General features: G+C 52.2%; 1 protein-coding gene across 4 annotated transcripts in view; it reads left to right on the plus strand.

The window, feature by feature from the left end:
- The window catches only part of RNF157 (ring finger protein 157), an 80,236-nt gene extending 55,673 nt beyond the window's left edge, over nucleotides 1-24,563 (plus strand). For 2 of the 4 annotated variants that reach the window (XM_027974114.2, XM_042256336.2), the window contains 15 exons: nucleotides 368-485; nucleotides 1,072-1,138; nucleotides 1,424-1,467; nucleotides 1,883-1,930; nucleotides 4,942-5,013; nucleotides 5,876-6,035; nucleotides 6,160-6,272; nucleotides 8,361-8,599; nucleotides 9,552-9,660; nucleotides 11,037-11,148; nucleotides 11,750-11,937; nucleotides 12,221-12,286; nucleotides 13,103-13,151; nucleotides 15,484-15,594; nucleotides 21,590-24,563. In XM_027974114.2, the coding sequence (XP_027829915.2) occupies nucleotides 368-485; nucleotides 1,072-1,138; nucleotides 1,424-1,467; nucleotides 1,883-1,930; nucleotides 4,942-5,013; nucleotides 5,876-6,035; nucleotides 6,160-6,272; nucleotides 8,361-8,599; nucleotides 9,552-9,660; nucleotides 11,037-11,148; nucleotides 11,750-11,937; nucleotides 12,221-12,286; nucleotides 13,103-13,151; nucleotides 15,484-15,594; nucleotides 21,590-21,711 (1,618 nt within the window). In that variant the 3' untranslated portion in view covers nucleotides 21,712-24,563. Of the gene's footprint in view, nucleotides 1-367; nucleotides 486-1,071; nucleotides 1,139-1,423; nucleotides 1,468-1,882; nucleotides 1,931-4,941; nucleotides 5,014-5,875; nucleotides 6,036-6,159; nucleotides 6,273-8,360; nucleotides 8,600-9,551; nucleotides 9,661-11,036; nucleotides 11,149-11,749; nucleotides 11,938-12,220; nucleotides 12,287-13,102; nucleotides 13,152-15,483; nucleotides 15,595-19,538; nucleotides 19,580-21,589 lie in introns of all 4 variants that reach the window. The other 2 variants (XM_027974116.3, XM_027974115.2) reach the window with 2 other exon arrangements.
- The last annotated feature ends 544 nt before the right edge of the window (nucleotides 24,564-25,107 follow it).

Genomic DNA, 25,107 nt, shown 5'->3' on the forward strand with positions numbered 1-25,107 from the left:
ATCCACGGGATTCTCCAGGCAAGAATGCTGGAGTGGGTTGCCATTTCCTCCTCCAGGGGATCTTCCTGACCTGGAGATCAAACCCTGGGATCAAACCCAAGTCTCTTGCATCACCTGCATTGGCAGGCAGACCCTTTACCGCTAGCGCCACCTGGGAAGCCTCATAGGGAAGTCCCTAAATAGATAACTTCAATAGCACCACCAAGCAAGGGCAAAGAAAGATTATAAGGAGATCTTTTTTCTTTTTTCTGTTCCACTCTGTACTGAGAGCCTGTTGATAATTGACAGCAGACATGGAACAGAGGAAAGCATCAGATCCTCTGGGCGAGACGGTAACTTGTGCTTTGCTTCCCACTTTGACCAACAGCTACATCCCCAAAGACAACAGCCTGCAATCGGAGACGGTGCATTACAAGCGCGGGGTGTGCCAGCAGTTCTGCCTGCCCTCGCACACCGTGGACCCCTCCGAGTGGGCGGAAGAGGAGGTGAGCAGCCGGCGGCCGCCAGGAGAAAGCGCAGGGCAGGTTCCGCGCACAGGCCCGCAGGGCACGGAAGCTCCTCGGGACCCCGGCTGGCAGCACAGGACCGGCCCCGGGGAGCTCGAAGGCGTGCTCCCCTTTAGCCTTCTGATGCCTTCATGCCCCGAGAAGGACATAACTAATTTTTCTATCCCAGAGCAGCCCCGTTAGCCTAGGATATTTTGAGAAAGTAGTGCCCAAAGGAAAGACCTACAGGTTACAAACCTTTACATCTCTGAGGTTTCTTACAGAGAGACTGGTGGCCTTCAACTCAATGGACTTAGGTAGTTGGAAAAGGCAACCCACTCCAGGATGCTTGCCTGGAAAATCCCAGGGACAGAGGAGCCTGGTGGGCTAAAGTCCATGCTGTTACGAGAGTGGGATACGACTTAGAGACTAAATGACCAGGTAGTCACCAGGTTGACGGGTGAGGAGCTACGAGGAAGTTAAGGCCTCCCTTTCTGGTGGATAACTGTGCCCTTTGGATGTAAGGCCCCCTCCCTTTGGATGTAAGGCCCCTTCCTCCCTCCCTTTTTCTCTTCTTTCCCTTCAGCTTGGCTTCGACCTAGACAGAGAGGTTTACCCGTTGGTGGTCCATGCCGTGGTGGATGAAGGTGATGGTACGGGTGCTTCCCATCTTCTGGGCTGCACGTGGGCCCATTTGTGGCAGGCAAGCTGGCAGCAACTGCGGTCTCAGATCCACAGGGGCCCTCCGTGGGCGTCAGTTTCCACATCCCAGTGCCCTCTTGCTCCCAGCCTCCTCGGGCACCGACAGTCCTACTGGGTGACTTAACCTGCCCCTTGCTGTGAAGCCAGAGGGTCACAGGGGCTCGGGGAAGGTGGGTGGGGTCAAGCTGTATCATTAGCGGTCTTCTCCCCCATCCATGTGCCTTTCTTTCTTTCAGAGTATTTTGGCCATTGCCATGTCCTGCTGGGCACTTTTGAAAAGGTCAGTGGGTAACGTTACGGGACTTGCTTTGGTACGCACTGCTGTCTCTCCTCCGAGGTCACATGGAGGCCCCTTCTCTGGCTGCCTGGGCTTGACAGAGCGGGTCTGGCTGGGAGGCTGTGGGAAGCTGGTGGGGAGCACCCCTTTGCACACCCAGGGCCACACAGGGCCGAGTTCCAGCTCAGCCACTAGCTTGCTGATGCCCCTTGACTCCTTAGGCCTCGTTTTGTCTTCTTAAATCGGAAGGGCTAGACTACACGCTTGAGGACCCTTCTAGAATGAGGAGTCTGTTGTTCCACACTCCAGGGCGGGGCTGGGAGGATCCAAGAAGGAGCCTAATTGAGAGAAGTAACAAGAGAGCAGCTGGTCTCCCTCTTCCTCGTCATAACTGCCGTGTTTCATGTTTTCCCTCCAGCACTCAGATGGCACTTTCTGCGTCAAGCCCCTCAAACAGAAACAAGTGGTAAGCATTCGAGGGCCGGGGCTGTTGGTGTTTCCCCACTCTGCTCTCTGTCTCTCTCCCCACTCTTCTGCTAAGCGCTCTTCTTCCCCGCTCCCTGCCTTTTTTTTTTTTTTTTAATCAAAGAAGAAAAGCAAAAAGGGATGCTTTTCTGTGTTAGAAACGACTTGGGTGGCCTGAAAGGAATACCGGTTTGGGGTGTCTGTTGTTCCAGAATTGTCGGTGGTGAGACGGCCAGTAAAGGACTTCAGAAAATGAAAGTACGAGATTTGTCTCCTGACATCAGGTTTAGGGAGAACTCTTTTCATTGAAAAGGCCAGGCTGAGAAACTAACATTTCCAGCTAAAAGAATAAACTATCAGGGTCTGATTCAGGGCCAATTAGAGCTCTTGGCTTAATGTATCCCAACATTTCTTTTCTCAAATTCAAAGTCTGCTGGCCATCTGCCCCCTTTCAGGATGACGGGCAAGTTATGCTGGTGTCTGCCGGAAGCCCTGACCCCTGAGGCTGGGGGGAGAGCCGTGGAGGACAGGAGGGGAGAGTGGAGTCAGTGGCATCGCCCATGGTGGCCTCATCACGTGGAGGGTGAGAGGCAGTCGAGTGTGGGGCAGGGTAGGCCTTGATTGAGATGCAAAGAAAGCCTCCCTCCCCTACAATGGCCGACAAATATCTGAAATTCTTTTTTTTTTTTTTTCCATTTTTTAAAAAATGTTTTTAACTGGAGGGAAATCGCTTTACAATGTTGTGTTGGTTTCTGCCATACAACAACGCAGATCAGCCATAATTATACCTGTATCCCCTCCGTCCTGCGCCTCTCTCCCCTGCCCCCACCCCACATCGCCAGGCTGGGCTCCCTGTGTTACACAGCAGCTTGTCACCAGCTCTCTGTTTGACACATGCTGGTGTATATATGTTGATGTTACTTTCTCCATTCATGCCACCCTTCCCTTCCCCTCCTGGGTCCGCAAGTCCATTGTCTATGTCTGTGTCTCCATTCCTTTCCTACAAATAGGTTCATCAATGTCATTTTTCTAGATTCCATATACATGAGTTAATATATTGGTTTTCTCTTTCTGACTTACTTCTCTGTGTAAAACAGGCTGTAGGTTCATGAAATTCTAATTCTTCATTCTTTGAGGTACTAAGTGCTCTCCGCCCTTAGTGAGGTCAGTAGTCATCAGTAATATCTTAGTATGAATTTGTTGGTAATGTCCTTTCCAGAATCTTCACTACATTAAAGCAAGTTTTAAGAGAGGCAGAGGAGATGACAGAGCCTGAGCCCGGGGGGCTGCTGCCTGGAAAGGCCGGGCCTCAGTGAGTTGCCTCATGGGGAGGCCTGGTTCTCCAGGACGCCTGCATGGGGTGGAAAGGCTCGGGTACCTCAAGGGAGTTGGTTCATCCCTTCTCCTGTCCCTCGAAGGCAATGGCACCCCACTCCAGTACTCTTGCCTGGAAAATCCCATGGACGGAGGAGCCTGGTGGGCTGCAGTCCATGGGGTTGCAAAGAGTCGGACACGGCTGAGTGACTTCTTTCACTTTTCACTTTCATGCATTGGAGAAGGACATGGCAACCCACTCCAGTGTTCTTACCTGGAGAATCCCAGGGACGGGGGAGCCTGGTGGGCTGCCGTCTCTGGGGTCGCACAGAGTCGGCCACGACTGGAGCGACTCAGCAGCAGCAGTCCCTCGATTGGCATCAGCAATAGGCTTTGTCTAACTGGAGACTAGAATGTGCAGTCGATAATGGACTGGGCCTTAGGGCAGGGGACCACTGGGGGTAGGGGGAGTGAGGACTGAACTGGCATGAGGAAACGAGGGAGGGGCCAGCTTTGGGAGACATGGCTCAGGCTGTCTGAGTTGAACTGGGCCTTGAAGTTGGGGTTTGAATATTTGGCCAAGCTGCACAGCATTCAAAATCTTAGTTCCCAGACCAGGGGTTGAACCTGGGCCCCAGAAGTGAGAGCGTTGGGTCCTAACTACTGGACCACAAGGAAAGCCCTGAAGTTGGGGGTTTTAAGAGGCAGGACTTGTTGTTCAGTTGCTAAGCTTGTATCCAACTCTTTGCGACCCCATGGACTACAGCATGCCAGGCTTCCCTATCTTTCACCGCCTCCCAGAAGTCAAGTGAAGTCGCTCAGTTGTGTCCGACTCTTTGCGACCCCATGGACTGTAGCCTACCAGGCTCCTTAGTCCATGGAATTTTCCAGGCAAGAGTACTGGAGTGGGTTGCCATTTCCTTCTCCAGGGGATCTTCCCAACCCAGGGATTGAACCCGGGTCTCCGGCACTGCAGGCAGACACTTTACCATCTGAGCTGCCAGGGAAGCCCTCCCAGAGTTTACCCAAACTCATGTCCTTTGAGTCAGTGATGCCATCCAACCATCTCATCCTCTGTCGTGCCCTTTTCCTCCTACCCTCAATCTTTCCCAGCATCAGGGTCTTTTCCAATGAGTCAGCTCTTTGAAGGACTAACGGGTAATTTTGCCCACCTGTCAGTGATGGGGTGGCTCAGTAGTGGAGGAGGGGTGCAATCGGCCCCTCCTTCCAGAGCCTGCTCTCCCTCAGCATCTGCATTTTCCCTTCCCCACTTTCCCTTGCCCATTTCTTCTCTTTCTTTCTCATTTCCATCCCTTCATTTGTATAAGGTCTAAGCTCAGCTTTCATTCTATAGCTAGATAATGCATCTATTTTGACCTGTGGTCCTCCACCCTTTGCCTAATCTCTGGGCTCTGTCATAGTGACCTACAGTACAAGGATTACTGTTGTATTTATGAATGTTCATGTTCCCTGTTGGACAAAAGAGTGGGTGAATTAAGCATCAGATTTTCTTTTCCTCCCAAAGAGAACATGTAAGTAAATAAGGGCATCCTGTGCTTACCTAGGCCTTTGATTGTTTCCATTGTGAATCTGTAGTCCTTGGTTACTGAAGGAGGTTCGTGGTGGAGATGCGTAAGTTCCCACTTTTATCTTTCATTAGAACCAGCCTGCCCTTGCACTTTTCCGTTTCTTCTTCAGGTGGATGGGGTCAGCTACCTCCTTCAGGAGATCTATGGGATTGAAAATAAGTACAACACGCAAGAGTCTAAGGCAAGTTCCATCCATGGTTCTTTTTTTTTTTTTTTTTGGCCTTTCCCTGCAGGATATGGGCTCTCAGTTCCCCTACCAGGGATCAAACCCTGACCCACTGCAATGGAAGCACAGTCTTAACTCCTGGACCACCAGGGAAGTCCCCAATCCACAGTTCTGAATGTCCTCTTCCCAGGAGGCAGGGTGAGACCGCCTCTGATCCAGCCAGGATCTAGGAATTTAGCACACCAAACTCTGAAATTTGTCTGGTCCTAGAAGGGTATTTCTTCTTCCTCATTTCAGATGATTATAATTATATTTAAATTTGGAAATGAAAAAATGGGCTGGTTTGGATGGGTTCTTCTGCAGGGCTCTGCTCACCCAGTTCCCTGGACCCTCAGTTCATCGCTGCCTCCTTCCCTCCTGGGCTCCTTCAGCTCTGACTGATGGACAGGACCAGATCTCAGCTCCAGAGGAGGAGCTTGGCACACACAGTTGCCGGAAGTGAAACTGGGCGTGCACATGCACTTGGTAAACCATCAAGTTCAATGCAGGTGCAAGATCCTGTTCATAGGACTTATCTCAGCTCTGCAGGCAAACTGCCTTCTAAATTATGGGGGATTTCCCTGGGGGTCCAGCGGTTGAGACTTCACCTTCCAACACAGGGGTTGCAGGTTCAATCCCTGATCAGGGGGCTAAGATCCCACATGCCTTGCAGTCAAAAAACCAGAACATAAAAATAAAAAAAACAAGAGGCACTATTGTAACAGGTTCAATGAAGACTTTAAAACTGATCCACATGAAACAAACAGATGAATAATAAAATAAAGCAGGGGTTGTGAGAGTCTTTGTGACGCTGGCTGTCTGCCCGCCCCCTGGCCAGGTGGCTGAGGACGAGGTTAGCGACAACAGCGCCGAGTGTGTAGTGTGTCTCTCCGACGTGCGAGACACCCTGATCCTGCCCTGCCGCCACCTCTGCCTGTGTAACACCTGCGCCGACACCCTTCGCTACCAGGCCAACAACTGCCCCATCTGCCGACTGCGTAAGCCCCCCGAGGCCCCGCTGGGCCCCCCAGGTCACTGCCCTCTCCGCCGGGCTGGCCTCTGTGGAGCCTCTCGTCCCTCCTGACTCCCCCATGTCCTGACGACCTGTTTCCTTCTTCGCAGCCTTCCGGGCACTGCTGCAAATCCGAGCCATGAGGAAAAAACTGGGCCCCCTGTCCCCAGCCAGCTTCAACCCTATCCTCTCATCCCAGACCTCCGACTCGGAAGAGCATTCGGTAAGCTGGGCCTTTTTTTTTTTTTTTCCCACCTTCTGTCCTTTTTTGCGTGGCTTGGCAGCAAGTAATTGAATCTTGGCACTCTGAAGTACTGAGTAAGCTGGCCGAGATCTCATTGTGTTAGAACCAGCCGATAGTACAGTGGAAAATGAGGTTCTGATCGTTAAAACCTCCCCTTGCCGCCTTGGAAACTCAGTGTCCAGTTAATATTTACCATCCCTAGAGCCAGCGGCTTGCTGTTTCACTCCGGAGGTGGGGTCAGTTCTAGAATGCCCCCAGGCAGAAACCAGAGGATGATTGTTTGAGGTTTAGATTCAACTTACTATTTTTATCTGAATCCTCAGAGAAGGTGACTATTTTTCTTTACCCCGTTTCATGGCTTTAGATACTAGGAGCCAAGTAGATGAAATAATTCACCTTGGTCTCGTAGTGTAAGTGATGGTGAAAAGCTTCTGAGCTTTGTAGTTATAGACTAGAAAGTCTTGTCTTTAGGTTAACATGTGAGTGGAAGAGATTAATTATTAATTATTCAGTAAGTGGTACTGGAATGATTAGGTAGCTATTTAGGGAAGAAAAATCAGTTAGTTTAGCACTTCACGCCTTATCAGATAATGAATTTCAGGTGGAGTAACTAGTTAACTACCCTAAAGACAAAGCAAACCAAGCCTTAAAAACCTAGAATACTTTACAGATGATTCTTTAGTTGACTATGGATGGGGGTTCTCTAAGCTTGAAAACAATCCAAAAAAAGAACGTGGATTTTATCACATAAAAAACTTTAAACTTTAGATATGTAAAAGATGGCCCGAATTAAAATGCAATCAATAAATCCTATAAAGAAAAAAGTGTAGGCACAACAAAATATAGTCAGAGGAAAGGCTAGGATCTCTAGAATAACTCACCTGAATGAAACAATAGATAAATGGGCAAAGATATATACAAAACATTTCTCAAAACAGGCAACGTAGCTGGTTAATGATCAAACACATTAAAATTTTAAAAGTCAACCACATTAAAAATCAACAGCATGCAGGTTAAAATGGGAGACCATTTTTCACCTTTCAAGCTGAGAAACTTCCTTTTTTGAAGATACCCCATGCTGTCCAAGAACAATTAAAATAGGTATTCTGTCCTGCTTATAGGAGTATACCTAGAAAGTTCACTGTCAAAAAAACAAACAGCTGTATATATCAAGAGCCTTAAAAAACATTTGTACTTGGGGATTTCCCTGGTGGTCCAGTTGTTAGGACTCCATGCTTCCAATGCAGCAGCTGCTGGTTTGATCTGGTTGTGGAACTAAGATCCTGCGTGCTGCACGGCACAGCCAAACAATAATAAAAAAAATAAAATGAAATTTTAAAATGGCTTTATAAAAAGGAAAAAAAGAGGTATATGATAGGGTGAAGATTTAATAAAATTAATAATGGAAAAAAAAAAAAAGTACCTTTGGACTTGGTAATCTAAGGTCTTGGAATTTAACACCCAGAAAATGATCTGAAAAAAAGAGATGTGTGCATAATAAATGAACAGATGTTCATCAAAGTGCTGCTTACAGCAGGAAATGGATGCAATTAACTAGGCAGCACCAGTGGAAGAATTAGGAAAGGTATGGTATCTATGAAAAGGAACATGTGTGAATGAGATTATTATGTTCTGTGAAATAAGCTTGGTATAAAATTATTATTTACAGATTGATCACAACTGTGTAAACAGTACAGAGGGGAAAAATTGGGAGAAAATACTAGAAGGCTGACGAAAGTTATCAGTTAGGTGACTCAGTTGTTGATTTTTTTCTTTTTTTCCATTTTTAGGTGTTTTCCAAATTTCCTGTAAAGAACGCATATTTTTATTACAATAAAAAAATAAACATTATTAAGAAGAAGCTCATATATAACTAGAGTCTCAGCACATGTGGTTCTCAGCACATATTTTCTCTTTCTTCTGCCTCTAATAGAGAAGCTTTTCTTGGCAGAACCCCCAGACTAGATATAAAAGGAAGCATTTTTCCACCGTAGAGGAAGAAACACACTCATACCATAAAATGAAAAGTATCTAATCAATTTTTCAACCTGTCTCTGATTCCCCTAGTCCTCAGAGAACATTCCGCCAGGCTATGAGGTGGTGTCTCTTCTGGAGGCCCTCAATGGGCCCCTCACCCCATCCCCAGCGGTCCCCCCACTCCACGTGCTTGGAGACCGACACCTCTCAGGAATGCTGCCTTCCTACGGCAGCGACGGCCACCTGCCTCCTGTCCGAACCTTTTCCCCCCTCGACCGCCTCTCCGACTGCGGCAGCCAAGGACTCAAGCTCAAAAAGAGTCTCTCCAAGTGAGTAGGCGGCGAGCAACAGCGTTGGCCCTGGGGTCCTTGATGCGATGCTTTCGGTCCATCCTTCCACTCCTGTGTGCTCACTCCAGACCTGGGTCCCGGGGGCGGCATAGACCCTCTGGGCTGTTGCCAGAGCTGCTCATTGCACTGGAGACTTGGGCTAACAACGCCGGAGGTGGAGTTATCCCATCCGTTAGGAGAGGAGTATAAGATGGTACATGGGTCCTTAGGAGGATCCAGACTGATAAAACTTACATGTTCTGTTTCGGGAGGAGGGTATAAGGTATAGGGAAGATGACATCGTTAGGGTCATCTGTGGGAGCGTCCCTGGGGAGCGTCACTTAGTCTGAGGACTGAAGGAGCCTTGTGATCTGTATTTCTTAAGTATTTACATCCACCTTGGCACAAGTCATGGAGCTTCCCAGCTGGCATGGTGGTAAAGAATATGCCTGCCGTGCAGGAGACGTGGGTTCAGTCCTGAGTGGGGAAGATCCCCTGGAGGAGGAATGGCAACCCATGCCAGTATTCTTGCCTAGAAAATTCCAGGGACAGAGGAGCTGGGCGGGCTTACAGTCCATGGCGTGGCAAAGAGTCAGGCACTACTGAGCTTGCATACACAGGCGCAAGTCATAAGTTTCCCTCAAAGAAGAAAGGAGGGTATTTTACAGATGAAAACACTGAAACCCTAAAAATGTCAGTGGTTTTCCCCAAGTTCAGACACAACTATTTGAAGGAGCAAAAGGGAAAACTCAGATTTTTCTGACACCCGGAAGAGGTCTCAGACCCCTCGGTGCCTTTTCCCACGTCTTTACTCCTTCCTGCGAGGTGAGTCCCCTGCAGTCCCCCCCACGGCCCTCTGCTCCCTCTGACTTCTAGGTGATGGGGGTGCAGGCGAGTTCCATTCTTTAAGTGGGCACTGGCTGCAGCTGTTTCTCCCTCCGGCCTCACACAGGTCCATCTCCCAGAATTCCTCCGTGCTGCCCGAAGAGGACGATGAGCGTTCCTGCAGTGAATCTGAGACGCAGCTGTCTCAGAGACCGTCAGGCCAGCATCTCGGAGAGGTAATATACATGCCATCCTTGTTGGGTTTTGGACTCTGGGTCCTTTCCTTCCAGCCTACTGGCCTCTTTGGGTCCATCTGCTCTCACTGACTCATCAAACACCTTCTGAACACTCTCTGAGACGCAGCAAAGGTGTCACTAGACTCATTCTTTCAACAAAGTATGGGGCCTGTGTGTCTGACCAGGCGTGATCCTCTGTGCTAAGGATAGCAGCGGTGGAGAGACACTGAGGTCCTGCCCTCATGGTGCTTATTGTAGGCTTGGCAGTTGGGGTGGGGTGGACACGCAGGACAGTCAAAGACAGTCAAAGAGTGTGTGGCAGGTGGTACCATGGGTCAGTGTGTCAGGTAAGGGAAGGTCGAGGCTAGGAGCAGGGATGCTCACTTTAAAAAGTGGTCCATGGCGGGACCTCCCTGGCGGTCCTGTGGTTACAACTTCGCCTTCCAACGCAGGGGGTTGCAGGTTCAATCCCTGGTCAGGGAGCTAAGATTCCACCTGCCTCATGGCCCAAAACCCAAAATATAAAACAGAAACAATAGCGTAACAAAGTCAATAAAGACTTTTAAAATGGGCCTCACACACAGAAATGGTCCATGGAGAATTCCCGGGATGTCGAGTGGGTAGGACTCTGCGCCTCCACTGAAGGGGGCAGAATTTCTCAGGCATTGACGAGAAAGGCAAGAGAAACATTCCTGGTCGTAGGGACGTTACCCGTGAAGCGCGGAGCAGGAGTGGGGGCCCTGAGCAGGCCAGCGGCACAGCGGGAACTTGGCCCCACCAGGCCTCCCCTGGCAGAGGTGTCCAGACAGGCTCAGGCAAGAGACAGACAGAGCTAGGCAGGGGGGACGCCTACACTACAGTTCACGAGAAGAATTCCTAGAGGAGAGAGAACCAACAGACCTTTGCATCTGCCCGGGGTGGACTGAGGTTATGAGCCCAGGTGACGGATGGCGGGGTGGGCGTGGGGGGCCGGTGTGGGCTGGGGAGGGAGATGGTGTTTATGTTAGATCCATTGAGCTGGAACCAACCCCCCCACCCCAGAGGAGAAGCCCAGGAGGGCTCCAGGGCCTCGACTGGTTTTGTGTTCTTCCCCTTCAGAAGGAGAGCTGTTTGCAATCCTGGGGAAGCCTGGGTGCTCCCGTGTCACAGCTGACCTGGGTCATCTGAGCTGTCGTCTTTGTGTGGCTCCAGCAGGTGCTGGGCCTCGGGCAGGAGGCACTCGCACCTCCCCGGGGAGACAGCCAGCCAGCCCGGGTCAGGGCTGCAGAGGACTGGTGACAGAGGAGAAACCAGCCCTGCCTCGCATGTCACCCCCCGCCATCCCTCGCCCAGGCCCCCTGCCCTGACTCCTTCCCTCCGACTCTGCCTCTCCCCAGGAATGCGGTGTCACCCCAGAAAGTGAGAACCTGACCCTGTCATCGTCAGGAGCTATTGACCAGTCGTCCTGCACGGGAACCCCACTCTCCTCCACGATTTCCTCCCCAGAAGGTACCTGAGGAGGGCTGGAGTCCATGGCGCTTCTAGTATTTCCTCCGGGCTGGACTGGGCAAGCAGCCAAGTGATACCTCAGTGGCCACACCGAGCAGGGCCCGACTTGAGGGGGAAGCGGGACTCGGTGTCTCGCACTGAGAGGGTGGTCTCGCCCCCCAGCTAGGGGGGAGGCAGGTAACTTGCTCCCAGTGCTGCTGTCGGAAGGTTTCTTTTAACATCATGACAGGGAAAAGCAAATCCCCCACCCCTGAGGTTGAGTTCAGAGCTCTAAAATGTAAAGGATAAGAACTTCCCTGGGGTCCAGTGATTCAGACTCCGAGCTTCCAATGCCAGGGGCTCAGGTTTGATCCCTGGTCGGGGACCTAGGATCCTGCGTGGCCCACAGCATGGCCAAAAAGAAAAAATTTAAACTTAAATAAAGTGTAAAGGAGCCAAACCTTGGCAAACCTTAAATCTAAACACTGTTTGGTGAGGGCGAGGCCGGGCTGCCACGGTCCTCACAGCCCCCCGATGCGGGGAGAGAACCCTGCTCCCAGTCGGTTCACGGCAGCTGTGTCTGACCTCCATCTCCTCCCCCGCCCAACTCCTGTCTCCAAAGACCCTGCCAGCAGCAGTCTGGCCCAGTCGGTCATGTCCATGGTGTCCTCCCAGAGCCAGCACTCCCAGATCAGCACCGACACCGTCTCCTCCATGTCCGGCTCCTACATCGCCCCTGGCACAGAAGAGGAGGGGGAGGCCCTCCCCTCCCCCCGGGCCGCCAGCAGGACCCCCTCAGATGAAGAAGAGGTAAGCGGGGGTCATGGGATGGCCCTTGCCGCTCTGGCTCTGCAGGCTCATCCCAAGCAGCTCGACCCAGGGTCTGCCAGGGAGATCACAAAGGCCCCCCGGTGCCCCCGGGAAGGGAGCTTCAGAAAACAGGGTGCCCGTCCTTAAGTCAAAGACACCCTCGTGTCTGCTCTTTGGTTTGGCACCACTTCTGTCCTGAGGACGTGGTTTGGGCTTGCTGCCAGGCAAGCTGGGGAGGTGAGCTGGTGGTGTCTGCACCTTGATTTTCGCTGCTCTTCTGCAGGTGACGCCCGCGGCATCTCCAGACTGCAACTTCATGGGCCTCGCCGCCGAGGAGCAGGACGCAGAGGTAACAGCCAGGCGGAGGACGGTGGTGCCCCCTCCCTAGTCTAGGGGCCTTCGGTGCTAGCAGAGGGTGCGAATGGGATGGGAGCTGTTCTGGAAGAAGCCTGTTAAGAGGCGGGTGCAGAGCCGAAGGACTGCCCGATTAGCGAGGGCACTGGTCTCAGTGTAACAGGCGTGCAGAGAGTTCTAGTGGGAAGTCTTCCAGGCCAGACCCTCGAGAGGGTGTTTGTCCTCCATTCGCCCGGGACAGCCGGCTCACAGGTGCTTCCTGGCACTGGGGGGACACCAACTGAGTGACGTGGCTTTTGCCCGCCTGTCACCCACTCCACCCATCCAGGAGCTCCATCCGGTGGAGGAGTCAGGATTGTAATTCAGCATGAGAAGTGCTCAGACCCAGCGGTGGGGCCTTATAGGAGCATTCAGCTCACAGTGAGGACGCCAGAACTTTTTTTTTGAGCCACGAGTTCTCAAAGGCATACCTGGACAGGGTTTGGGATCCTAAGGAATTTCTGAAGGTGCTTTGACCTCACAGTTTGCTTTTTCAATTCACAACTTCGACATCCACCTTAGACAGTGTGAGCTAAACTATTACCTAGGCTATTCTTGAGAGTCCTAGGATCCGTCTGTAATGTGCCTCAGACCTGGTCCCTACAGGCTGATCCTGTCTCACCAGGCAAAATCTGCCTCTGCTGGGCCTCTGCGCCGTCTCACGTGGATGGGAAGCGCACAGAGACCAGGAGGCTGGTTAGCGCTGTTTTCAGCCAGTCGGTACGCTCATGTCTCTGCTTCCTGGACTCATAGCACCTTCCTTCCGTCCTAGGGGAACGATGTTCTAGAGGAAGAGGACGCATCGCCCACACAGGAAGATGGTAAAAGACCTGGTCTTTGGCTCCCTGTTACCATATTTCTTTCCTGGGTATTCGCTAAACGGCACAGAAAGGGGCACTGGTGGGACTGGGTGGCACTGCTCAAGGGTGTGGCTTTGGAGAGATGTTGTCTTCTTGATGAAACAGCAAAAAGCCAGCAGGGAATCCGAGGACCTCAGTGGCCTTCCCGCTTTTTCTGGGCCCCTGAGCCAAGGCTGCAGAAGATATCATTCAGGTGGTTCTCCGTCTGCGTGGAGTAGATTCTGAAGCTTCTTGGGCAGCTGCCTTCACCTTCCTTCCTGCTTCTCAGCGGAGTCTCATGGAGCTGGTTGTGCAGCCCTGGAGCTGAGCTGCAGCAGGAGCAGAGGGCAGTTTCCATCACTTGGTGGGAAGGACTGCAGGCAGTAGGTCTGGTTTTGCTTTAGTGAAGAAAAGGGCTGTTGTTACAGTAGCAGAGAGGCCTTAGCAGCAGCGGGCACAGTGAAGGCTGGAGGAGAGGCTTCGGCAGGTCAGGGCAGGGCAGTGTTCTGTAAGCTATTGGGCCGACTCTCTTGACTGTCATTTAGGTCTCAATTTGCAATGGCACCCCACTCCAGTACTCTTGCCTGGAAAATCCCATGGATGGAGGAGCCTGGTGGGCTGCAGCCCATGGAGTCACAATGAGTCGGACACGACTGAGCGACTTCACTTTCACTTTTCACTTTCATGCATTGGAGAAGGAAATGGCAACCCACTCCAGTGTTCTTACCTGGAGAATCCCAAGGACGGGGGAGCCTGGTGGGCTGCTGTCTATGGGGTCGCAGAGTTGGACACGACTGAAGCGATTTAGCAGCAGTCGCAGCAGCAGCAGCCGCAGCAGCAGCAGCAGCCGCAGCCGCAGCAGCAGCAGCAGCCGTGTGTATATATCAATCCCAATCTCGCAGTTTAGCCCTCCTCCTCTTACCCCTCCCAACCATAAGTTTGCTTTCTACATCTGCAACTCTATTTCTGTTTTGTAAATAAGGTCATTCATATCTTCAGGGGGAAGAATTTTGTTTCTAGTAAACCTAGAGCGGACCTACAGGCAGGGCAGGGAAGCAGATTGGGCGGGGCTGGCACTCCCACCTGGGAGGGGAGGACCAGGCGGCCCAGGAACCGGTGTCTCCCTCCGCTGCTCTGAGGCGCCTCCGCGGAAGGGTGACCTCCGAAGCAGACCCGGATCCCAGCCTGGAGGCAGGTGTCACGCTAGTCGCTTCTGCTTTAGCGCTGGCTGTTGCGGGGGGTGGGGGGCGGGATGGGGCAGCGCACGCACCTTGGACCGCTCCCACCTGGCCGGGGAGCCCGGGAGGAGGAGCGTGGCAAAGCAGACTGCGCCAAGCAGGGTGCGCTGCAGTTGATGTCTTGAGGGTTGAGTTCCCCATTGTGATTGTCGCCCTGGCAGTTAATACTAGCTTCTGGAAAGTGCAGGGCAGCAAGTGGTTTCTGCCCAGCCCAGCACTGTAGCTGTATGTTTTTTCCTCTCCCTTCCACCAAGAAAAAAAAAGAGGGGAGAGTCTTGAAAAAAATAACATCTAAAACTGTCCCCATCTTACATGACTGTAGGTTTCTGGTCAGTCCCTTAGAACAGGGGTCCCCAACTTCCAGCATCTAATGTCTGATGATCTGAGGTGCAGCTGATGTAATAATAATAGAAATAAAGTGCATGATAAATGTAATGAGCTTGAATCATCCTGAAACCATCCCCCACCACCCTCTGGTATGTGAAAAAAACTGTCTTCCAGGAAACCAGTCCCTGGTGCTGAAAAGGTTGGGGACTGCTGCCTTAAAACATACTCAGAATAACAAATTAAGCCTCATCAGAAAATAAATCATAATTTTGTGAACTAAGCGATCCTTTGATTTGATGGGCAAAATTATGGAACCAAAGAGCTTTAATTGATGTTCTATGTATTAGCCATTTCCCAGAGCCTTGTGGTCATAAACGCACCCCATACAAACCCACAGTCATGGGCCAGAGGCGGAGTTGCTTCTCTGGTGGCTCCCCCAGCTCTTCCCAGCCTGACTTAGTCCTGCTCTGGGCCTGGGCACACATCCTGCAGCCCTCCCCAAGGTCTGACTTCCCAGGAACAAAGGCTGGAAAGGAGCCTGTTAAAGAAACAGCAGGACAGGAGAACACAAACAATTTAATTCCTTTTTTGTCCACTCTTTACCCACTTAATTACTGTCTTTTTTTTTTTTAACATATGATATGATTTTTTTTTTTTTTGTCTCCATCCTTAAGATTTTTATTTTAAGGACAGCAAAGCAGAGAAAAAACACAGCCAGCCCCTCTCTAACTGCCTTAACTCCGTTACAGGCCAGAGGACATGCGCATTTCTAGGTATGGAGTGTGACAATAACAATGACTTTGACATCGCCAGCGTGAAAGCACTGGACAATAAGCTGTGCTCTGAGGTCTGCTTACCCGGTGAGTGGCAGTCTGCTGAACATGAACTTGGTGGGAGACGCTCCCTCCCCTGCTCGCACCCCTGCTCTCACCCTGGGACACCCACCTCCTGCCCTGGAGTTCCTGCAAGAAGGCATGGGCTTTGCTAAGATGCTGGAAGCCAGTTGCTGAAAGGAGAGTCCTTGAGCAAAGAGAGACCCCTGCTCTGAGCAGGAAGAAAAGGGGCAAAAATCCCTCCCAGTTCTTCCGATTTGGCCTGACAGGGCGCATCCATCACAGTCTTACAGATCCCATGGCAGGGGGCCACGTCTTGCTTTTATCAGCAGCTTTGGAGGCAGACACCAACCACCTCTGTGAGAAAGTCTCAGAGAGCCCTGAGCCCTTGAAAAGGGAACTTGCAATTCCGCAGAGAATCATGGATTGTTAGGATCAGAGAGGAATTTGAGAGTCAGCGTTTCATAAATGAGCGAGTGGCTCTGTGACCCAGGGAGGCCTGGGTGACCACTAGTTGCCTTATGCTCACTGGATGTGGATCCCAGAGGAGAGATCAGGGGTGGAAGGTGCCTCCTCTCCCTGGAGCCTTAACTCAGTTGGCCCTCTCCCAGGGACATCAGGGTGCCCCTGATGTGTTCCCACTACGCTAAACTGAATCTGGGATACGTTCTCACGAAGAAGCCCAGCTATCGGCCACACTCCAGGCACTGAGGTCCCTCTACTCCTTGCTTACAAGGGCTCCACCAACAGGCCTCTAAAGCCACATCTGGCCCAGTGAACTAGGTAAAAATTGCCTCTCCTGGGTTCACGGCAGAGATTGCCTTCACATTGTGTGGTTCTGTAATCTTTTAAAGTGCCCTGAAACGAAGACTTCCTTCGCTTCAGGACAGCCACGTCTTTGTCGTGGGTCCAGTGCTTTACTAGCTCGGCGACGTGGCTAGGGGCTGGAGGGACAGCCTCCTGTGGTTGCCACTCTCCATCAGCCTGTGGAAGACCTGGGTCCTCACTCCTTTGGCCCCGCGCAGGCTTGTGGCAGGGGAAGTTATAATTCCCAGAGACACCTCCCCACTTAGTGCTAACCCTGCCAAGTCTGTGCTGGGAGCAGCTGGGGCCCAGGGTCCACTTCATTCCTGCCTTCCCACTCCTTACCTGGCTTCTTTCTGTCCATGTGTTTCTCATGTCTTTTTGCCAAATTTGTAAGTCTGTCTGTCCGGTTTGTTTATTTTGAAACTCATTTATGTTATCCAGACTCTGTGAAAGTTCATGTTCACTCGTGCCTGACCCTGAGCTTGCTGGGCGTGCGCACACCCAAGAGGCTCTAAGCTGGGCCTTCCGTTCTTAACTGGCAAGGGCCTGTATTCCACATGCTGTGATTTTTTTCAAGAAAAAATTTGTAAGAATAGATGAATCCCTGTTCCGCAAAAGTGTAGATGAGTCCGGGGCAAAGGTTACGGGAAGAATTTGCTTTGGTCAGTAGTTGGGGAAGATGACCAGAGGTTCCCTGTTGGCTCAGATGGTAAAGAATCTGCCCACAATGCAGGAGACCCAGGTTTGATCCCTGGGTTGGGAAGATTCCCCTAGAGAAGGGCATGGCTTACCCACTCCAGTATTGTAGCCTGGAGAATCCCATGGACAGAGGAGCCAGGTGAGTCCATGGGATCACAAACAGTCAAACACGACTGAGTGATTTAACACTTTCACTTTGGGGAAGATGACATCTCTGCCCTCACTCTGCCCTGTGTCTGTAGCAGCTGTGCACACTGGGCTTTAAGAGAGAAATCTAGGTTCCTGCCTCGCCCCGGGGCCCCCCCACTTCCCACCCTCATTTTTTGGCAGAGGGAGCTGCTGGGAATTGTTTCAGCCAAGCGTGCTGGTGGAAACTGATCCCATTCTGTCTGCTTCCTCCTCTCCCTGCCTCCCTCTGGCCAGCCTGCTGGTGGATCTTTATTCCACTCTGGGCTTGCAGGAGGGGCATGAAACCTGGGATTCCTTATGGTGATCTCGGGAGCCAGCCATTCTCAGATTAAACCGAGTTCACCGTTTGGGCCAGACGTGAAGGCACATGGCTGGGGCGGCTGCTCTGGGCCCAGGCATAAGGGGTCCCTACGTAGCTTCACCCAGAGGTCTCAAAGGCTCTTATGGGAGAGGGCAAGTGCATCTGCTCTCTCGGTAAATGTTTCTCCAGTTCCACTGTTAGCATCACACTGGTAGCAAAGTGCTGGGGAACTCTCTGGAAGGATCTGTCAGGTTAATGACAGAAGTACCCACTTTGGTAGGTCCCATGGAATAGGCAGGCTTCATCACACTCAGCTGGAAGTTCGGAGTTCCATCCTATGACTGAGGGACTTCAGGCTGGCTTGGCCGCCAGGACAGCTTCTCAGGCACTGGGTCTTCCTCTCTACAAGGACGTCAGTCCCCTCACAGAGGGCCCACAAGCAGCAGAGCCCCAGCAATATCCCACGGTCCACCGCCCCCAGCCACATACGTGCTCTGCCAGGATTCCCAGCTGGCGGCAAGGACTGCTCACGTCCCCATCCTCCCCGCTCTCATCACCCATGTGGGAGCGATGCTGAGAGAGCACCTGTGTCAATCCAGCCCCTCTTTCTCTAAGAAGCTTCTGGATCTTCTTGGACCCAAAACTAAGGGGAGGTGTGAGAATATGGTATATTCTGAGGTTGTTCTGAAAGATTCCCAAAGGGAGGAAATCTGAGCTGAGAGGGGTAGGTGGTGAGCAGATAAGAATGCGTGCTAGGTAGATGTGGTTGCAAGGAATATGATGGCCTATCACACAAGTGGCAGGAAAGTAGTCAGGGGACTGGTTGACAGTTCTGTGAAAAGGCTCTGGGGAGTGGTGGGGAAAAGCAAAGATAATTTGGTTTAGTAATACAAATGTTTTTAAATGACTGCATTGTACAGGAGTGGGCATCGCCAAAGAAATGTAAAATACTTACGGAGGGAATTCCCTGGCAGTCCAGTAGTTAGGACTTGGCGCTTTTACTGCTATGGCCCAGGTCCGATCCCTGGTTAGGGAACTAAGATCCCCCAAACCGTGCAGCATGACCAGAAAAAAAGAAAACAAAAAAGTACCTATGGTGACCCGAAATAACCCAAGACGAATACGCTACTAGGAAGGGTTACACTTCCCAGATACTAAGGAAAAATTGAAGTGAACATCCTCTTTTCCTGGAGAGACTCTACAGGATGGTCGGAGCTGTTACAGCCCTTATATTTAATTAGTGGCTGGGCAGAGACGGGAAGACGGTTCAGACAGTAAGGAATCTGCCTACAATGTAGGAGACTGGAGTTCGATCCCTGGGTTGGGAAGATCCCCCGGAGAAGGGAATGGCAACCACTTCAGTATCCTTGCCCGGAAAATTCCATGGACAGAGGAGCCTGGTGGGCTACAGTCCATGGGGTGGAAAAGAGTTAATGTGACTGAGTGACTAACACTTTGAAAGACAGGAGTGGGTATGAAAAAGCACCCTGGATGTGCTTCTCAAATCTGCCTCTAGAGGTCTCTCCACTCTCCCATTTCTGAGTCCCCAGGATGGAATTTAGCGAGCAGCACCTTTCTCTACCCCTGCTGAAAGATCCTGAATCTCCAGGCTCCCTTTTCTGGCTGAGGGCTGAACAGAATGGCTTACCTGCTGCACCCAGGCTCTCCCTCTGAACAGGAGGAGCCAAGCAGCAGCAGGGTTTGGCCATGGGTCCAGCAGGGGCCCTTTTTAGAAGAAAGGGTACTGTCACGAAGCCCAGGAGCACAGAGGCTTGAGGTGGTTTCAGAAGGAGCCATGTGTGCGCCCTGGCTCAGGAACTGGACCAGTGGCGTTGGTAGCAAGGACTCAGGCATTCAGACCTGGCAGCTGGTGGTGGTAGCCGTGTAGTGGAGGCGTTTGACTTTGCACATGCGTGTGTGTCTGTGTGTCTTCTCTCTCGTTTACCATTTGCTTTTGGTCTTTCCCACCAAACAGCCGCCGTTCCGGAGTCCTGCCCCCTAAACATTGAGGAATAGGTATGAGTTCTACCAAATTATATACTTGAACAAACAACTCACTGTCTCTGGGGGTTCTTAACTTAGAAGGGCGATCTGGCCTACTCGTCATGCCGTCACACTTAGAGGGCCATCCTTAGAGGGTGCCAGACTGCAGTGCCTCCAGGGAATAGGGACCCCCACATTCTGTCTGGCTGCGAGAGATACCTAACGATTTTCTGTCCCACGGACTCCTCTGGCCCAGGGTCCACCTCTGCAGGGTAGTATCAGAGGTTTAGGATGGATGATTGCATCAGGACATTTATGCGAAATACTCAGTTTCTACCCACTTAATCCTAGTGTTTCCGCCATTAAAGGGTTTCGTGTCTTGGGCTGGCTTAACTGAAGGCTGACCCCAGACCCTCATGAGTGGCCTCCATCACAGGAGAATATACTGAGCCTCAGGCCTCCAGTCCGGGGTCACAGGCTCTGTCCTCTGAATGAGCCCCCTGCTGGGCCAGGTGTGGCTCTTGGCTCTGCCCAGGAGAAGGTCACAGTGCAATGGAGGAATTCAAGGATTCAGCAATTTTCACGGCATGAGGAGGGGGGCAGTGGGGGAGGAAGTCGGTACACGTTGGACCCTCTTCGACTGGGGGGTCGTGTGGGACAAGCTGGGAGAGGTGGCTCAGAGGTTCTCAGGCCAGAGGTTGAATGGCTTTCCCCAACTCCAGGGGGTTAGGGCTTCCTCCTCTCCCCTGGAAGGAGTTTCTCGCTGCACTGGAGGGAATAATGAATGGATGGAGCCAGTCTGTGGGCTGGAGGCCTGCTGAGGGGAGATGAACCTGAACAAGGCTGGGGGTGGGCCTGGCTGTCGAGCACATTCTAAGAATCAGGCACCCTGCTCAGCACTCTGCCGTGTCACCTCAGTTATCTCTCCCAGCAACTCTGGGGGCTAAGTACTCATTTCCGTCTGATAGATGGGAAAACTGGAACTCCAAGTACAATGACCTGCCCAGGGTCACACAGTCAGTATGTTATAAGTTGGGGGTGTACCCAGTTTTCTGACTTACAGATTTAGACATGACTAGAGAGTGCACAGCCCTTGCTTGGTGGCTCAGCGGTAAAGAATCCTTCCTGCCAAGCGGGAGACCTGGGTTCAACGATCCCTGGGTCGGAAAGATCTCCTGGAGAAGGAAATGGCAACCCGCCCCAATACTCTTACCTGAAGATTCCATGGACAGAGGAGCCTGGCGGGCTATAGTGTGTGGGGTCGCAACGACTTGGACATGATTTAGGGACTAAACAGCAGCAGAGGGTGAACAAGCCAGAGGTGGTGACTGGATACACAGCACAAAGGAGAGAGAAGCCCCAACCCAGGGCTGTGGGCGTTTCCAGCGTGGGCAGCCGGTGCTTCTTGTGCAGGAGCCGTGGACTGGGGACAGGATGATGAGTTTAGGGGATGGTGCTCATGGGACCCCACGGCTCTGGGGCTAATATCTCCTGAGGTGGATGGCACCAGCTGATAGCAAACCTCAGTGGACTGTTTGGGTGCAGAAAGAGAGGAATGGCTACTGCACTGTTTTCCTCCTTGCCATTCAGTCCCTGGCACCCTCTGGGCAGCCAAGCACTTCCTGCTCCACCCTGGCCCCCACAGCAAACATCAACTCTGGGCCCAAATTAACACATTCTTCTCCGTCCCATTCACTTCCTCCTGCCTCACGAAAATCTCAGCTAGACCCTTGTCTGCGGTTACACTGAAGCAAACTTTAAGGCCAAATAAAGATACAAACGTGGGTCCTAGGGCAAGGTCCCACAAAACAGGGACCATCCCATGTGTCCCACCATTGTGGGCCCCAGTGTCCGTGACTGTCCCTGGCCCAGTGGGCACCACTGCTCCTGATTCCTCACGTGCTGTGGTTGGCACACCGTGGGAGCTCCAAGTAATGGGCAGCCTGCCAGTTTTCGTGCCGAACTCCCAGGCTGCCCTGCTGGGGACACCATCTGGACCGATCCGGAGGTCCAGCTCGAGTAACCTTGCATTTCTCTTCTCAGGTGCCTGGCAGGCCGATGACAACGTGGTGAGTCATCGGAACACGCAGCGCCGGCGCTTGTCCTCCGGAAGCCTGGAGGACCCCGAGGACAGGCCCTGCGTGTGGGGGCCTCTGGCCGTCTGAGAACCCCGGCCTGTGTGCCAGGGGCCCCCTCCTGTCCTCGCATCCCTTCCTGGCCTCACTGCACCGCTGACCTGCTGGGCATCCTCAGCAAGACACGTGGAGACGCTTTAGACCCACGTGGAAGCTGGATGCTTGAGGGCGCCTGCTCCTTCTCCCAGCCTTCCGCAGTCATGATCCTTCCCCTCAGAAGGGACCAGAAGCCTCCTTGCTCCTTGAGGGCTAAAGCCACGGGATGAACTGCAGCTCCTGAGACCCTCTGCAGAGACTTTTTGAAAACGTTTCCACTGAATCCTGACCTTCAGGTGGAGCTGAGGCCCGTGGACCAGTTGTTTTCTTGTGCATCTTTTGTCTCCTTAGGCGGGTAGACCAAGAGGACTTGGAGTTTGCGTGACTTCGTTACAGACACCTGGCATTTTCTGGTCTCTGGGACATCATGACCAATCTGAAACCTCTAGTTCGGGGTGGGGGTTGGGGGATGACTCCTGCGAAAAGGGAAAGCCGTATGGCACAAGAGGTGGAGTTCCCCCTCGAAAAGCGTTAGGAGGTCCTTTCTCCAGGACAGTGAACAGTGGCAACCACTGGAAGGTTGGTTGGGAAAACAGTTCTTGCTTCTTTCTGGTGGCAGAGGCAGTGCCTCATGTGTCTGTCTGCTTAGGAAGGAGGCTAAATCATGCTTGAATCTGAGGATCCCTTAGTTACATGGCTCCCTTCCGGAGGGTTATTTATGATCAGGTGCACTCAAGAAGGCCTGGGACTCCATCCTAAGGTGACACCACAGAAACAGTTTAACCCCTTCTATGTGCCAGGCACATGTTAGGAGCTGTTGTGTGGTATCACGTTTCATCACTACCGCCCTGTCAAGTGGCCTTCTTATCCCCACTGTAGCCATCTCCACCCCCTTTTGTTAAATAGTTGAAGAAACAGGTTGAGAGAAGGGGTGGACTGGTGATTCTCAATTGGTGCCCAGGAGCCCCAAAGGAAGTTGGGGAAAGGGCTGAGCTGGGGCCAGGGGTAATCCAGGGGGCTCCCCTCCCCACCTGTTGTCCTCCTCTGCCTCCCCCCCCCCCCAGGTCTGCTGAGCCTGATGGGGGAGGTACTACCTTCCATAGGCTCATTAGAGATTTAGAGGTATTGTTCAAACCATGTATCCACCCCACCCCACCGCAGTCCGTGTAGGACATATAACTGACACCCTGAAACAGCAAGGCCAGACCGTAAGCTGTTGGCTGTTCCTGCCTCCACACTGGTGTTGTCAGTGGGTTCCTCCCAGCTCTCAGATAGATGTGCTACCTGCCGGCTTTTGGAAGAGGTCGTTGTTTAGTGGAGCCTGAGACTGGGAAGCAAAGCTGGATCCAAAAGTTTGTGAGGCAGAGATGTGATTGACAGAGCCCTAGGATACGTCCACCACGATGACCTGAATTAATAGTTGGTATTGTGACCCTTGAAGAACTTTTCAGGTCCTTCCCAAGCCCAGGGGACCTTTTGCACCTTCTGTGTAGTTATTTGCGCTGCCAGGCGGGTGGTGACCCGCACACTGTCTGGTGGCTGTGGTTCACATCCTACTCTGGGGGACGGGGAGGCCTGTAGTCCCAACAGACACTACACAAACCAAGCCTGAGTCTGCCTCTGTCTTGAGTTTCCCACATCCACCTTCTCTGCAATCATGCAGTGGATTCTGCTGTTTCAGGCCCCACTTCATGTCCTTTCTCTCCTCGAAACATTTGTATGGCCCCTATCTTATTTAAGATATGAGCAATAACCCCACTTACTGATTTCCCTGAAGTTTGAGCCCCAGAAACATTAGGGAATGGGACCTCCCTGAGCCTGGGGTGGTGGCATTCAGACCCACCTGCTCTCCCGGCAGGTAGTATTCACAGTGTGCTGTTACTTGAGATGAAGGAGAGGCAGGTAAACAGTAGCCACAACGGCCAGGAACCCTAAGAGGAAGCCATTGTCTTCACCCTTTCTGGAGGGTCTGCCTTCTCCCAGGAAGAAGCTCAGATTCCTCAAGGCCTTGGCTCGATATCCAAGACTGACCTGGGTGAGAAATGGCTCTTCATGCCTGTTTCTCAGACAGTTCCTGCTCTCTCCCCAAGCCCCCCACCTCTCTGTTCTCATTTAGCTCTTTGGCAAGTAGAACTTTCCCTGGTGCTCCAGTGGTTAAGACTCTGCACTTCTACTGCAGAGGGTGCAGGTTCGATCCTTGGTCTGGGAACTAAGACCCTGCATGCCACATGGTCCGACCAAAGGTGGGGTGGGGAAGATCCCTAGAAATAGCCCATCCAGAGAGGCTGGTCTTCAGCCTGGTCAGGGAACAGGACAGATGCCCCAGCCATCATCTGGAGACCATCATGTTGTAAGCAGGTGACCCAGAGAACCTGTGACAGGGCCTGGCTTCTCCCATGAAGCCACAGACTCCCCTGTGTTTGCGGTTCCTTCCTGCCATGCTCGGGTCTGAACTCACCTGTGAGCTCACTTCGAGTGATGCCATGACCCTGGCCTCCTCACTGAGCCCTTTTTCCTTCCCTTCCCCAGTCCCATCCCCCCAGAGGTCATGCCCACGCTGGGGCATCACCTGGGCACAGATCCACACACTGTAAGCCATCTCCCCTGGGAAGAGTTCGTGTCCTGTCCACCTGATCTTGGCATGCTGGTTTCTCACTTTGCTTTAGGATCTGCACACCTAGTATGTGGGAGTCTGCGTGTCCTGTTGTGCCATCTGTGTACCCCTCACTCCCGGAGTACACTTGTGGGCACACTACAGTGAGGACGTCAAGGATGCAACATTTATGGATTGCTGCATGATTCTTAAAAATGAATAAAACTGTTGACAAGGGAAGGAGAGCCGTTAACTGCGCAGCTGGCTTATTTGTGAAAGTTTGTCTCACTTTCTCTAGCACTCTAGTATTTTTCTTCAAGACAAGCTGTATATGAAGGAGTGAACTAGGACAAGGGATAGGGAAAGACGTTTCTGGATGGGAGTTGACTGTCTGCTGGCCTGGTCACAGGTCCTGTGCAAAGGCGTGATAACGAGCCCTCCCCCTAACCCACCCCCAACCCCCCGCCCTTAAACCGGAGAACTTCCAACTGCAGCTGCTCAATAATTGAAGAGCAGGAAAGCTGGTGACTGGAGGGAGGGTGGGAGAAGGGAGGAGAACGGACTACAGTCCGCTGTTGGTCCTCATCACTTAAAGGCTGGTGAAATTAACGGAGCAAATGATCCTGGTAGGAGAATTTGGCAAAGGCATGGCTTTTCTGGGTACCACTCACTGGCTCAGCTTCCTCGGCTCTCTGGAAGGGAGGGAGAGGCACTTCCGAAGAAGCTCCTGGGATGTCCACTTCTGGGAATCTTGCTGAGGATGGGGCTGGGAGGGAGCGCTTACCAGGAAGCATGAT

This window comes from Ovis aries, chromosome 11 (assembly GCF_016772045.2).
Source record: "Ovis aries strain OAR_USU_Benz2616 breed Rambouillet chromosome 11, ARS-UI_Ramb_v3.0, whole genome shotgun sequence".
NCBI classification, from domain to species: Eukaryota; Metazoa; Chordata; class Mammalia; order Artiodactyla; family Bovidae; genus Ovis; species Ovis aries.